General features: G+C 47.5%; 1 protein-coding gene across 1 annotated transcript; it reads left to right on the forward strand.

The window, feature by feature from the left end:
* Nucleotides 1–999: 999 nt before the first annotated feature.
* On the forward strand, nucleotides 1000–13763 carry Srd5a3 (steroid 5 alpha-reductase 3). The gene is made up of 6 exons (XM_021211019.2): nucleotides 1000–1265; nucleotides 8073–8215; nucleotides 9507–9542; nucleotides 10025–10222; nucleotides 12316–12450; nucleotides 13232–13763. Exons 1-6 carry the CDS (start codon nucleotides 1045–1047, stop codon nucleotides 13489–13491), a joined length of 993 nt encoding a protein of 330 aa, XP_021066678.1. The 5' UTR covers nucleotides 1000–1044; the 3' UTR covers nucleotides 13492–13763.
* The last annotated feature ends 74 nt before the right edge of the window (nucleotides 13764–13837 follow it).

Below are 13837 nucleotides of genomic sequence, written 5' to 3' on the forward strand. Positions count from 1 at the left end.
AAATACCACTAAGCAGCTGTCAACAGGGAACCAGGCCTTCATCTAACACGCGATGGTGTTTTCCACTGATGCCTGAAAGACAGCATCTTGAGCAAGAGCCAGATCCTTGGAGGGAGGTTTTTGAAGATCTGCAGTCTCACACCCCGCCTTCCCCCTCACCCCCACTGCCCCTTGACCGATGAGTGCAGACAGGGCTCCCAAATCTTTTCATTCCTAGCAGTAAAGGCAGCAGACACAGCTAGTTAAACAGTTTGTCCATGGAGCAGATGGGTGAAAAACTTAGGTCCATAGAGGGCATTACTCTGCTTTTCCACTGCAACATCCAGAGTTTGCCGGAGCATCTCCAGCCTACAGTTGACAAAGCCTAGAATTCCCTCACCAAGGTCTTTCCAGAGGTCATCCCTGAATTTACAGTGACAGCCCCCCCCCCCCAACTGGAGTACGCTAATGAATCTGGTGCTTCTGGTAGACCAGCGTGCTACTAAGATCCTTCAGATCTTGACTCTTGGGGACCCAGCCAAGAATTCAGCCTGTACTTCAACCAAAATTTCTCTTCCCACTTCTTCGCAGCAGTAATCCCGCAGGCAAAAGTTTACAGAAACTTACACAGGCTGGTGAGAACCTGGCCTCTAGAGTTGGATCCCCGAAGCGCCACACGGTGGAAGGAGAGAACCAATTCCCCCCAAGCTATCTTAGGCTTCCACCCACACCTCTTGGCATAGCTCCACTCCACTTAATAAATAGGTGTAACGTATCTCTTTAAGACTCGGACTGGAGCACGTGGTCTTGCATGCTCCTGCAGAACTTCCAGTTGGAGTTGCATCTAAGAATTAGATGAGAGGCAGTAAGAGTCTAAAGCGCAGCCTGCTCTCCCTAGGTGAGCAGAAGCACACACCAGCTCCGGGGCGCCTAGCTAGGGGCGGGGCCGCGCGTCCCGCCCAGGAGCCGCGTCACCGCCAAGCGCGCCGCCGAGGCGGGAGGGAGGGAAAGGGTGAGAGAGGGAGGGCGGCGCGGCGGCGCGCATCCGTAGCCCGCTCCCGGGCCATGGCTGGCTGGGCAGGGGTCGAGCTCTCGGCCCTGAACCCCCTGCGGACGCTGTGGCTGGCACTGGCCGCCGCCTTCCTGCTCGCGCTGCTGCTGCAGCTGGCGCCCGCCAGGCTGCTGCCGAGCTGCGCTCTCTTCCAGGACCTCCTCCGCTACGGGAAGACCAAGCAGTCCGGCTCTCAGCGCCCCGCCGTCTGCAGGGCCTTCGACGTCCCCAAGAGGTAACCTCGGTGGCCGGGCGCGCCCGGCAGGGGGCAACAGAGGCGGCGCGGGCACGTGAGCCAGGGGCTGTCCCCGAGCCGTCCCCGGAAATGACAGAGCATCTCAAGTTGGCCCGGCCCCCAGGGAGCCGCCCTGACTTCTTTATGCCCCGTTTTCCCGCTTCCCCTCCCCAGAACTTGAGGTCGTGGAAATTCATGGACATGGAAGCAGGTTCTTCCTCGATTTCCCCAGTTCTCAGCCCGACCTGTCACAGTCAGGAAAGAAGGCCAGAGTGTTCCCCTGGGGCTGTGCTGACATCTCTAACCTGCATCTCCACAGGTGCTCTGGCAAACTAGCCCAAGATGCCCTGCCCCATCCCAACCCGGAAGGTTCAGTAACCAAGTTGTGAAATACTACAATCTTCCGGGGCACATATAGACTCCGCTGAGATTATGTGAGACCCACTACATGGCTTTCCAGTTTTTTTGTTTTTTTGGTTTTTTTGTTTGGTTTTTTTTTACTCCACGATGAGTTCAGTATGTAGATGGAGAAGTCATCTTAACACAGTATTCTAGATGGTAAAACTGTGTCATTTTTTAATGAAATTCATCACGCATTTGCATTTAGAACTGAATTTGAAGGAATGTGATGGGTTCTGACGGACTCGTCTAGATTACCCACCTCCACAGATGGCGGTGGGACCCTCAACTGGCCCCAGCTTGACTGTTGGAGGAGGTCTATCAGGGGTTAGTGTGAGAGCAGACTTCCATGTCGTTGTGAAGAATGAGTGGTAAAGAGATAAGGCCCGGAAGAACTCTTCCTTAGAGGCCCAGTTTTAAGAAGATGAACAGATCCTGCCATCCTCTTATCCTCGGGTTTGATTGGCCTATATCCCTTATGCTATATAGCAATTTATTTTCTGACCTTTGAGAAAGGTCCTAGTGTCGCCGGAGTTCAAAGCACACTTAAGAATCACTTACACTCATTCTCTCTGGACGGGACTCCTCAGCCGTTAACACTCAAGTCTGACTTTATGTAACAGCCAAGAAAGAGGTGGGCCTTCCCTGTATTCATCCCGGTGACACGTGGTACTCTTGGCTTCTCCTAATTCTTAACAGTATTGTGAAATAATTATCCTTTCCTTCTTCCAGAACTCAGAGCAGAACCTCCCAAGGTGTTCAGGTGCTCTAAGGTGACCGGGCCTATTGTTTTTCCTTCAGTTCTGGAGATGGCCCAACAAATCCAGGCCTATAAGGAAAAGCATTTTTAATTGAGACAAAGATTTAAAAAACAAAAAACAAAAAAACCAAAACGGGAATATTTGCATCAAAACATTGTCCTTTGTAATGGCTCCCCCCCCCCCGCTTTATATGAAAAGGGGGTAACTGGAGTTGGGTGAAGTACCGTTCTGGTAACAGGTTTTCTCTTCCCTGTTTCCAGAGGGGACCCCCCCCCCATGGCATTGTGCTTAGCACATTCATAATGGGAAAAATAACAATAATTGAGTTAGAGAGCACTACCACAGCGGAGTTGCTCATAAGTCATGTGCTAATGACTTGTAAGCCTTTCTTCCCTTGATCCTCATGACAGACCTGTGAGGGACCTGTCATCTTCAACATTCCCATCCGTGAATTCGCAAATCGAAGCTGGTTGTACAGTGAGTGTGGCGGCTAGCCCTTGCGGCCTGCCTATCGGCGTAAGATGCCCAAGTCCTGACCTCCAGGGTGCCAGGCAAGCTCTTCCACCATGCAGACCTGAGTCATGTCTGAAAAATCCAATGGCCGTGGATTACCCCGGCGGGAGACACTTTGTAATATCTCGGTTAATCCAAATTTTTATAGTATTTGGTAACCTTAGCTAATGTGCTTCTGACTTAAATATTTTGAATAGTTTCTCCTTGTGCAAAATGTAATGACAGGAATGAACATTCGCCAGGAATGAAAATAAAAATTAAGTCGGTGACTTTCACACTTACAAACAGGCAGGTCGGAACCCAGTTTCGGCACATATGGTAGTATTTAGGTCCTTTCGTTGGTAATTATTTTCTCCTAAGGAAGCAAGAATAAAACCTAAGTCAGTTCCTGGAATGTTGTTTCCTATTCTCCAGCCCAGGATCCATTGTTGGCTTGCTTGTTTGTCTTAAGTTTTCAGGGTGTTTGTTTGTTCCCCTCACAGGGCTCATGGTTAAAGCTCAGATACAATATCTTCAGTGAGGCCTTGCATACCTGCCTTACTTAAAATGATAATTCTGCATCTGCCAACAGTCCTTCTTCCTCCCTGCATTCAGCCATAGCCCATAACAATCACCCAAGTAGTTGTTGGTCAAAGGAGTACCCACACCAAACCATGTACCTACCCCCAGGACTTGGAAAACGGCACTTCTAGGAAGCAAGTTACGGAAGGAGGAAAAAGGAGGAACAGAGGAGGAGCGCGTCTTAGCCAAAAGGCAGTGGGGGTTTGAGATGTGCATTTTGAGTTTTTATAAAGACAAGCGAGACATGGGACCTCCTATAAAGACCAGAAAGCGTTTCCTGTTTTAAGACATTCAGACAGCAGAACAGAATGTGAGGCTGAAAAACAATGATGTGTATTTAAAGTAAAACTGGTGTGGGAGAAGTAACGCCATACGTAAGGCATAGCTCAGCAGTTCATTCGAAACAACTGATTCACCTGCCTGTAGGTTTCACATATTGGCTGTGTGTGATGCAGGGCTGGGAAAAGAATATCAGGCAAGCCTCGTCTGAAGGCAAGGGAGCAACACCTAGAGCCAACTGCAGCCACCGCTGTGCCCTTGGATAAGAAACCTGTAGTTTTTCCATGTGCCACAAGAAGAAAGCAAACTGTGGGATTGTTGTAAAGATGACATTCCGTAATCACGCCTCTTCCCCTAGTTCCCAGGCTATGTCCTTTATGACACAACTAAACAGTGTCCATGTCATCAGCAGATGGGCATTATATGTGTTTCTCATTATTTTTTGCTTAGGAATGTTTTGCCTGCATATATGTCTGGGTGCCGTGTGCATGCCTGGCGCCCCTGGAGGCAAGAACGGGGAGTCCTATCCCTTGGAAGTAGATGGATTCGATGGTTGTGAGCCACCATGTGGTGCTGGGAATTGAACCTTGGTCTTTTGGAAGAGCAGCCAGTGTTCTTGACGGCTGCTCAGCCATCTCCCAGCCAATCTCAAAATATTCAGATGGATCTTTTGAAACTTTGGACAGGATTGAATAATGATTTTCTTTTTTTAAAAAAAAAAGCTTTATTTTTGGTAAGCCTAGAGGGATCCCCAGTACAAAAGCCAGCATCCTTACAGGGCTCTGTGTCCTCTGTCCCCTCTTCCTGGTTATGTTACACAAGGGAGCCACAGATGGAGCACACACACAAACACACACACACACACACACACACACACACAGGGCCCTTGTAGTCTTTTCCTTTACTTGGACGGTGTACAAGATACCTCACTTTCCTGCAAAATTTTAACTTCCTGTGGAATGCTTAGCTTATGATGTATACTATTAAGTAAGTGAAGTCACACAACCTCATGAAGAAATAAATCTAACGTTCTCTCTCATATGCAGACCCTAGCCAATGATCTATGTATGTGCAAACACATGCACATGTGGCTACATTATACCATGAAAAAAGGAGAAGGAAAAAGGCTAAATGTAAGAGGCAGGAAAGGACTGAATATAGAACACCAGTTATGAAGGAGGATATAGAACTAATTGTTTTCTTAATTCTAATTCTACCATTAATTGTTTGGTTTTTTGGTGGCAGATAAGTACATAAAAAATAAGATACTAAAAGTGTAAAATCTAATGTACAACTTCACAGCTCCATTCTGAATGCCCATTCTAACAATATAGAAGGGTATTATTATTCAATTGCATAGACCTTAGGTCTAGCTAATTTTAATGTGTGATGTTTTTATTTATTTGCAAGTTTGTTTTTTTTTAAGATTTATTTATTTTGTTTATATGAGTAGCTATCTTCAGACACACCAGAGATTGGCATCAGATCCAATTACAGATGGTCGTGAGCCACCATGTGGTTGCTGGGAATTGAACTCAGTACCTCTGGGAAAGCAGTCAGTGCTCTTAACCACTGAGCCACCTCTCCAACCCCCTCAAGGTTCTTTTTGTTTGTTTGTTTGTTGTTTGTTTTTAATAGTAAAGTTTATTTAAAAAACATTTTAAGGAAGCATGCAAGGATTGCATATTCTGTACAGATGTCCCTTCCAGAAAGGCCACCAAATCACTGATCCAGAATGACATCCCGACTGCTCTAGTCCCTTATCGAATATTACAATAAATGCCTGAAAACATTACCAACTCCACTGGAAGGGTCTCCCATTAAGACATAGACCAGGTCTGGTTACATCCTTCAAGTTCAGGCTCCTAGAACTTGGCCTAACTCACTTTAAGTTGGACCTAAATATTTATGAAAGAAAAAAATAGAGCAAGTATCCAGCCCTTCCCTCTCCCCCAAACCTGCAAAGCACACAGTTAAACGCCTTCTTAGCCTTCTGCATGGCCAGAGTGTTCAGCCCGCACTTGTGCTAAGCTCCGGACAGTATGTGTTAAGGATGACCTGGAACAGAGCTGAGGCTAGGCGCTATGGTGGCAAATGGCTGGGTTGCACGAGCTTTTGAGAAAATGAGGCCTCTCTTCATGTAGTTTCATGTGCTGCTCAGCTGGGTGGGAGGATAATTCTGGTGGGATTTGGGAGCACTGAGTGGGCTGAAGCAGGATGATGGGATCAGGTCAGAGTTTGTCAAACTGGGATTCTGGGCATGGGTGTGGGCATGACTTCCTTTACAGGCATACTCTGGCCCATGGGGAAAGGCTTCCGAGCTGATATTTAGTTCTCTTTGGCTCCCAGTCATCTTCGATGGTCTCAAGGCAAAGTGAGAAGAAGAAAAGGAGTTTATTGTTAGTGCATGAAAGACCAGGGGAGGTCACATGATTACCTGAACTGATTTGAATAGAGGGGGAAAAAAATCCAAATTGAACATCTCTAACTCAAAAATTCGAAATGCTTCAACATCCAAACTCTGGTCTGTGGACATAGTGCCCCATGTAGAAAAACTTCCACACCTACCTTCATGAGACTGGTGATGGTCAAAAGGCAGATACACTAAACAGTAACATTCATATAAGGTCACGTTTAGCATATCAGGTATATAAGGTATTAGTCATATAAGTACGTTCTGTGTTTAGTCTTGGGTCTCACCCTTCAAGTTCTCAGTCAGTGTATATGCAAAAATCCTAGGTGTTCCAGATAGGAGAGGCCTAGGAGGATGGGCCTCAGAAGAAGCTGTGAGGGAGCTGGGGAGGGAAGGATACTTGGTATGCAAGCATTCGAATTAGAATTCCAATACCCAAGTAAAAAGATGGCTGTCTTAGGGTTTTATTGCTGTAAGGAGATATCATGTCCACTGGGGCTGACTTATAGTTTCAAAGGCATAGTCCATTATCATCATAGCGGGGAAACAGCAGCAGGCAGACATGGTGCTGGAGCAGGAGTTCTACATATTGATCCGCAATCATTGTGGGTACAATGTCACTGTGTCACAATGCATGTACCTTGAGCATAAGAGAGCTCCAAGCCCACCCCCACACAGTGACATACTTCCTCTAGCAAGACCACACCCACTCCAACAAGGCCACACCTCCTAGTAGTACCACTCCCACATGAGTCTATGGGGGCCATACCTATTTGAACCATCACAGTGGGTGTGTCCCCATCACAGCACAGCAGAGTCAGGAGGATTGCTGGAGTTGGCCACTACATAGTACCCCAGTGGTGCTCCTGCCATGGTAAGTGATTTTGTTTTAGCAAAGCAGCAGCCCTTTTTACATTAAATTAGCATTGCTAATTTCATTTAATTGGTTTTTGTGCCATTATGTTTATTTGCTTTATAAATAATTTATATAAAATAGGTTCATGGTCTTAGTCGTTGGAGACAGAATCATAAGGCCTTGCCACCTAGCATTATTGTTGCAATTTTTTTCACATTATAAAAAATTTAAGGGGCTGGTGAGATGGCTCAGTGGTTAAGAGCACTGACTGCTCTTCTGGAGGTCATGAGTTCAAATCCCAGCAACCACATGGTGGCTCACAACCATCCGTAATGAGAAAGAAAGAAAAAAATTAATTTGGAAGGCTTGAGGAGAAAGAAAATGGATCAAGTCGTAATGGGCCTGCCACATAACCGTGAAAAGCTGAGTTCGATCCCTAGTGCACACATAAAAGCCAGACATAGTACATGCACCTGTAATTCCAGTGCTGGGGAGGGTGGGAATTAATGACCAGCTAGATTAGCTGAAGGTGTAGGCAGAGCTCCCTGACATGGTTGCTGGAAGTTGAACTTGGGTCGTCTGCAGTAGTGCGTGCGCACACGCATATAAATGATAATAAATTTTTAAAATTTTAAATAAGGTGTATGACACTGCAAAGATGGTTTAGCAGTTAAGAGCATTCGCTGCCGTTTCAAAGGATCAGGTTCAATTACTGTGATCCAGTTTGGGATCTAACGGACTTTCACAGATCCCACTGATGTTAGCACAATCTAGTTCTTCAGTGCCTTGTGAGAATTCAGGGACCATTCTTGTTACCCAGAAACGAGAGATTGTTAACTGATCCCTTTTCTACTCCAATTTAATGGGTCTTGTGACTTGGAGGTACCTTTTGAAATAGTCCCACCTGCTGAATTCAGGTTCTGTTCACAACTGAAACTCTGCTCTGGGATGTGGGTGGAGTGGGCAGGTCCTGGAACTTGGAGAGGTTGTAGCTGGCCACTGCCTAACTCTTCCTCCTTCTGCAGGTACTTTTCTCACTTCTACGTCATCTCAGTTGTGTGGAATGGCTCCCTGCTCTGGCTGCTTTCTCAATCTCTGTTCCTGGGAGCACCTTTTCCAAACTGGCTTGGTGCTTTGCTCAGAACTCTTGGGGCCACGCAGTTCCAAGGTAATTTGGCTCCCTAGCCCATTCCTGGTTCCTGTCTGTGTTCTCACCAATCATGTCCCTCTGCAGGGCCTGGTAAGTGAGGGCAGACAGAGTTTGCCTGGTTAGATGGTCCCCAGTCCTCAGTGAGCGAAGGCCAAGCCCAGGTGTCAGGCTCTGGTCAGCTGTCTCACAGACCTGTACAACGCAGGACTGGCTGTTCTCCTTCTGATAGTATTAGTGTGTGATAATCTTATGAAGATGGCCTCACACGCTGGGGAAGCTTTGGAAAAAACCCTCAAGTTTGCATGGACACGTTTATCATTTATCCAGCCACAGCTGGAATCGTGCCTTGGGCTCAGAGAAATTTGACATTAAAAAAAATCACTTTTTGGTAAACTTTTAGAAAGGTTTAGGGACTGGTGAGATGGATCATGGGTAAAGGCAGTCCCACCAAGCGTGATGATTTAAGGTATAAATATCTGCAGGACCCATGTTGTGGAAGGAGGAAACCGACACCTCCAAGCTTTCCTTTGACCTATACCACACACACACACACACACACACACACACACACACACACACACACACACCACATGCTCTCAAGAGAGTAAATAAATTAGTTAATTAAAAAAGAAAAATGTTGTATTGTGAGTCTTCTGCTAAACAGTGAAGCTGAGTAGTAGTGGTAAGGGCTCTGTGGAAGGGGCTGGGTCCTAATGCGTGTGTGCCCTTCTTGCTTGCTGTGTTTATGCATGTGTCTCTTTGTTGCTGGCTATGTTTATGCATGTGTCTCTTTGTCACTTGCTGTGTTTATGCATGTGTCTCTTTGTCACTTGCTGTGTTTATGCATGTGTCTCTTTGTCACTTGCTGTGTTTATGCATGTGACTCCTTTGTTGCCTACCCTGTTTATGCATTTAGATTAGAGGAGTTTTTATTATTTGTTTTAACATACTCATAAGGAATTGAGAACTGGGTTTTCATTTACGTAAAACACAAAGAGCAAGTGAATCTATACTGATAGACGTTAGAGTGGAGTCAAGACCTTGGGGCAGGATCATACTTAGAAAGAAACACTAAGGGATTGCTGGTCAGGTTCTGAACCTGCGTGCCAGTGATGCCTGGGAATAAGAATTCACCGGGCTGTGTCCTTGCTGTGTGTGTCTGTGTTACTCTTTTTTAAGAACAGGGACTAGCGTTTTGATATTTTAAGAACGCGCTTTTGCTCCTTTGTTCTTGGACGGGCCTGCGGGAAGGTGGATCGTGGGGCCCACTGTCTCTGCAAGCATGTCAGTTCTCCTTTTCCTTTGGCAGCCCTGGAGACGGAGTCCAAGGCTTCCCGGATGCCAGGCAAGTGCTTCAGTATTCAACTCCAACCCCTGCCCTTTATTTGTTTTAAGTCTGGAAAGGAATATTCACCTGTTTGATGCCTTCCTGTCTCTCCCTTGATGGGTGGGTGTGGACCCGGGGTCCCACCAGATAGGACTGATCCAACATCACTATGAGCCTGTCCCTGACCGTTCAGGACCGTCCGTTAGTTCAGGAACTAGAGACCCACGGACCCTTAGTCCTGAGCACCTTGGCCGGCCCTTCATGGTGACACCCGTGTGCCCTGGAGGGCGTCAGAGATGAGTGCTGTCCCCCTTCCCAGCACCCCGCCACTAATTTACCACGTGACTCATTCAGCCTGTGTCCTCACTCTTTGAAAGAGGAAGCATTAGCTTAAATGGTCTCTGTAGCCCTTAGGTTGCACAGCGGGTAAACTCAACCCTTGACCTAATCCTGAAGGAGAGGCTGAGACTGACCATGGGCCCTTCTCTCCTGCGTTGCAGTGGCTGAGCTGGCTCTGTCTGCCTTCTTGGTGTTGGTGTTCCTCTGGGTCCACAGCCTTCGGAGACTCTTCGAGTGCTTCTACGTCAGCGTCTTCTCTAATGCAGCCATTCACGTCGTGCAGTACTGTTTCGGGCTTGTCTACTATGTGCTTGTTGGCCTGACTGTACTGAGCCAAGTGCCCATGGATGACAAGAATGGTAAGTGGCCCTGGTGGTAGGTTCTAAAGTCATCATGTCAACAGGTAGATACTTAACCATCATGACCATGACCACTAAAACCTAGGAACACTAGCATCCGCAGCAGAGCCTTCAGGGACGGTAGGAAAGTACAAGTCATTCCTGGGGCCATTTAAGGACAATGACGTTAAAGTGTGTGAGGAGGAAGTGGAGCTGAGATCCGAACAGCAGGTGGGAGCCTCCGAAGAAAGGGCCACCAAAGGAAAAGGCCTCTCCCCACGGCCCAGTTGTCTAGGGGTGCATGGGGGAGAGACAGAAGTCACTGTATGGGATTAAATCACAGACCATGAGACAGAGGTGCTCGAGGTTAAGTAGCTCGGATTAGAAGAAGCAATGCAGACTGTTCTCTTGACTTTAATTCTTGGGATGGCTGCCCTCACCACAAAGCCCTTCTTCATGTGGGGCAGCCTGAGGGAAGAGGAAAACTGAGTGTTGTGCTAAATGGGGATCGCCTTAAGGTTTCCAGGTGCTCCCTAGCCAGGAAAAGGAAAGCAAAGGTTTGTGTGTGAGAAGGAAGTGGAGTTGGTTGGTGTTGTTCACGGAGCTGCACAGCATTGTGTGACGCTCCGTTTCATAAGACAGGTGTGTGCAGACGATACAGGGCTCTTCTCAGGTGATTGGAATGGCTGTGTGGCGCTGAGGTTAACTTGATCTTGAAGCCTTGGTCTCTCAGCCCTGATCGTCTGGGACCCTTTTTCCATGTCCTATATCATAAGTTGAGACAGAGATCTGAATTTCCAACTACCAGTGACTGAGCCTTTTCTCGTTTGATTTCAGTCTCAGAGCGCTCCTTAAAGTCTGCTCTGTTGCTATAATACACTTCCCGAGGCTGTAGGAATTTTTTGAAAGGTAGGCTTATTGACCAGGTAGCCCGTCGATTTGTGAATTAGTTACTGGTTCCAGCTCTTCAGGCGGCTTCTCTTCTAATCCCTCCAGATTTCATAGTATTGGGTACTTTCTGAATGCCGTGACAAAACACTATGGCCAAGACGGCTTCCAGAAAGATCTTAACTTGGCTCACAGTTACAGAGAACTGAGAGTCGATCCCAGCAGGTAGGCTAGGCATGGCAGCAAAGCCCCGGGAGCGGGGAGCCGAGAGATCACTTCTCAGCCCTGTTTAGGAAGCAGAAAGAGAGAACTACAAGTAAGGAGAGGCTGCGTAGTCCCAGGCTCACCTCTAGTACTGTGCTCTCCCTCCAAGGCTGCACCTCCTAAGCCTCCACAGACAGTCTCACCAACTTGAGACCAAGGGTTCAAATCCCTGAACCTCCGGAGGACAGTTCTGACTTAAAATCCATTTTAATCATTAATCAAGTGAGACTTTCCGCCCAGGTCTCCACATGGGGACACAGCCATCATCTGGGGTTATTTGGCCAGAGAACTTTCCAGACTCCTTGGTTGCCCGCTAGCTTTCTCTCCATCAGCTTCTGTTGACCTTACATCACTTTTCTGAATTTAGTTCTGTGGAACCCAGCTTCCACCTTCTGCCTCATTAAAAAAAAAAAAAAAAAAAAAAAAAGGTCAAAAAAGGCAGCTGAGACACACACAAAAATATCTTCCTAAGCACTATAAGACTGCTTCCGTTTCACCTGGTTACCGCTCACGGGGTCACCTGGAGTCACTGGGGCAGCATGACTGTATTGGTTACCCCCGCTTAGTGTTGAGACCAAACACTGCAGACAAGACGCAGCTTCATGGAGAGGGGGTTAAGTGGGAGAGTGCCTTGCAGCAGGCCAGCGGGCATGTATGCCAGCCAGGGGAGTTAGGTTGCTCACAGCTATACTCCCAGCAAGAAGACTCAGCCGTAGATGCACAAAGCAATCTGACCCCACTGTAAGTCCCCCGGGGGCGGACTGAGTTTGCTCCGGAAGCGTTTGCAGAATATTTGAGGGAAGACGTCAGTACAGTCTCTGCCTGGGACCACCGGAGCTTCGGAGACTGGGAAGCTGCTCTAGCTGTCCGGAGGCCATTGTGCAAGGGTAATACGATGACGTAATTCTTGGACCGCTGCAACTCTGTGGCACTGGCTAACAAGAGACCTCCTATTCCCATAGTGTATGTTCTGGGGAAGAATCTACTGATCCAAGCCCGGTGGTTCCACATCCTGGGAATGATGATGTTCTTCTGGTCATCCGCCCATCAGTATAAGTGCCACGTCATCCTAAGCAACCTCAGGAGAAACAAAAAAGGTGAGGTGTCTTCCGGGGCCTCTCAAATGGCCTCTGGCCTTCAGGGGCTGCTTCCTCTGTCCCTTCCTTCCCTTGTCGATACCAAATACTCACTTTTGACATACACCGTTCTGAATCACGGTCCTCCTCTGCTTGGTAAAGTGAGGTGGCAGACCTGTGGATGGCACCACACATGTGTATTTGATGGAAAGCTCATATTAGTATGGAGTCCTGTGATCCCAGCTGAGGGAAAGAAACTTGGCTTCTGAGTTAGCCTGGGCTGAGTTTTCTTCATGGGTATGGTTTGCATGATTCGTGTTCTCTAGATGAGGAAACAGAGGCACAGTGAGATTCAGCAGTTTACATGAAATCCCACAGTGATTAACTGGGAGAGTCAGGATTTGAATTCCTGCCTCCTGACTCTGGCATCCGAGCCCCTGTGTGCTTGTGAGCACTGGTGGGAAACACAAGCAGAGGGTTTTTTAGTTTTTTTAATTTGATTTTTGGTTTTGGTTTTATTTGGTTGTTTGGTTGGTTTTTGTTTTTCTCATTGCAGTTTTTGCTTTGAGACAGGGGTTGTTCTAGCATAGCCCTGGCTGTCCTGGAACTCACTGGGTAGACCAGGCTGGCCTCGAACTCACAGAGATCCTTCTGCGTGTGCCTCCCTCCCAAGTGCTAGAACTGAAGCCACACAACAACTCGTGCCTGGCTACAATTGATGGGTAGGATTAGCTACTCAGTAGAGGTTCTGTCAGCGGTCTCAGAAGTGGAACGGTAACAAGCCATCGCCCTTCCATTTCAGGTGTGGTCATCCACTGCCAGCACCGGATCCCCTTTGGAGACTGGTTCGAGTATGTGTCTTCGGCTAACCACCTAGCAGAGCTGATGATCTACATCTCCATGGCTGTCACCTTTGGGCTCCACAACATAACCTGGTGGCTGGTGGTGACGTATGTCTTCTTCAGCCAAGCCTTGTCCGCATTCTTCAACCACAAGTTCTACAGAAGCACATTTGTCTCCTACCCAAAGCATAGGAAAGCGTTCCTTCCATTTTTGTTTTAAAGTAGGCTTTATGGTGAAGAAAGCCAGGTGACAGATTCCATTCCTAGAGGCACTGAGACAGAGACCAAAGTACACTTTCTGTGGGAATGTTTGATGGCCCCTGTTCTACTTCGGAGCCGAGCAGTGTTCACTGAGTGAGGCGTTGTTCCTGGAGAACACATTCTGGCATTCCTGGGCTCACAGGATCTGCTTTCTGCCAAGCTTTACAGAGCTAACTGATAACAAGTAAACGGGTTTCTCCAAACTGCTTTATGGCCACACTAACCAGGAGTAAAAACAGCTATGCATGGACACATGCATGCTTCTCTCTCTTTCTCTCTCTCTCTCTCTCTCTCTCTCTCTCTCT

This window comes from Mus pahari, chromosome 13 (assembly GCF_900095145.1).
Source record: "Mus pahari chromosome 13, PAHARI_EIJ_v1.1, whole genome shotgun sequence".
NCBI lineage: Eukaryota > Metazoa > Chordata > Mammalia > Rodentia > Muridae > Mus > Mus pahari.

Excerpts from the sequence above, each read along its gene's own strand:
- Srd5a3 (XM_021211019.2), top strand. The coding sequence starts at position 1,045 with ATGGCTGGCTGGGCAGGGGTCGAGCTCTCGGCCCTGAACCCCCTGCGG. Across the intron at positions 9,543-10,024 it reads CAAGGCTTCCCGGATGCCAG|TGGCTGAGCTGGCTCTGTCT; the intron begins GCAAGTGCTTCA and ends CCTGCGTTGCAG. Across the intron at positions 10,223-12,315 it reads GCCCATGGATGACAAGAATG|TGTATGTTCTGGGGAAGAAT; the intron begins GTAAGTGGCCCT and ends CTATTCCCATAG.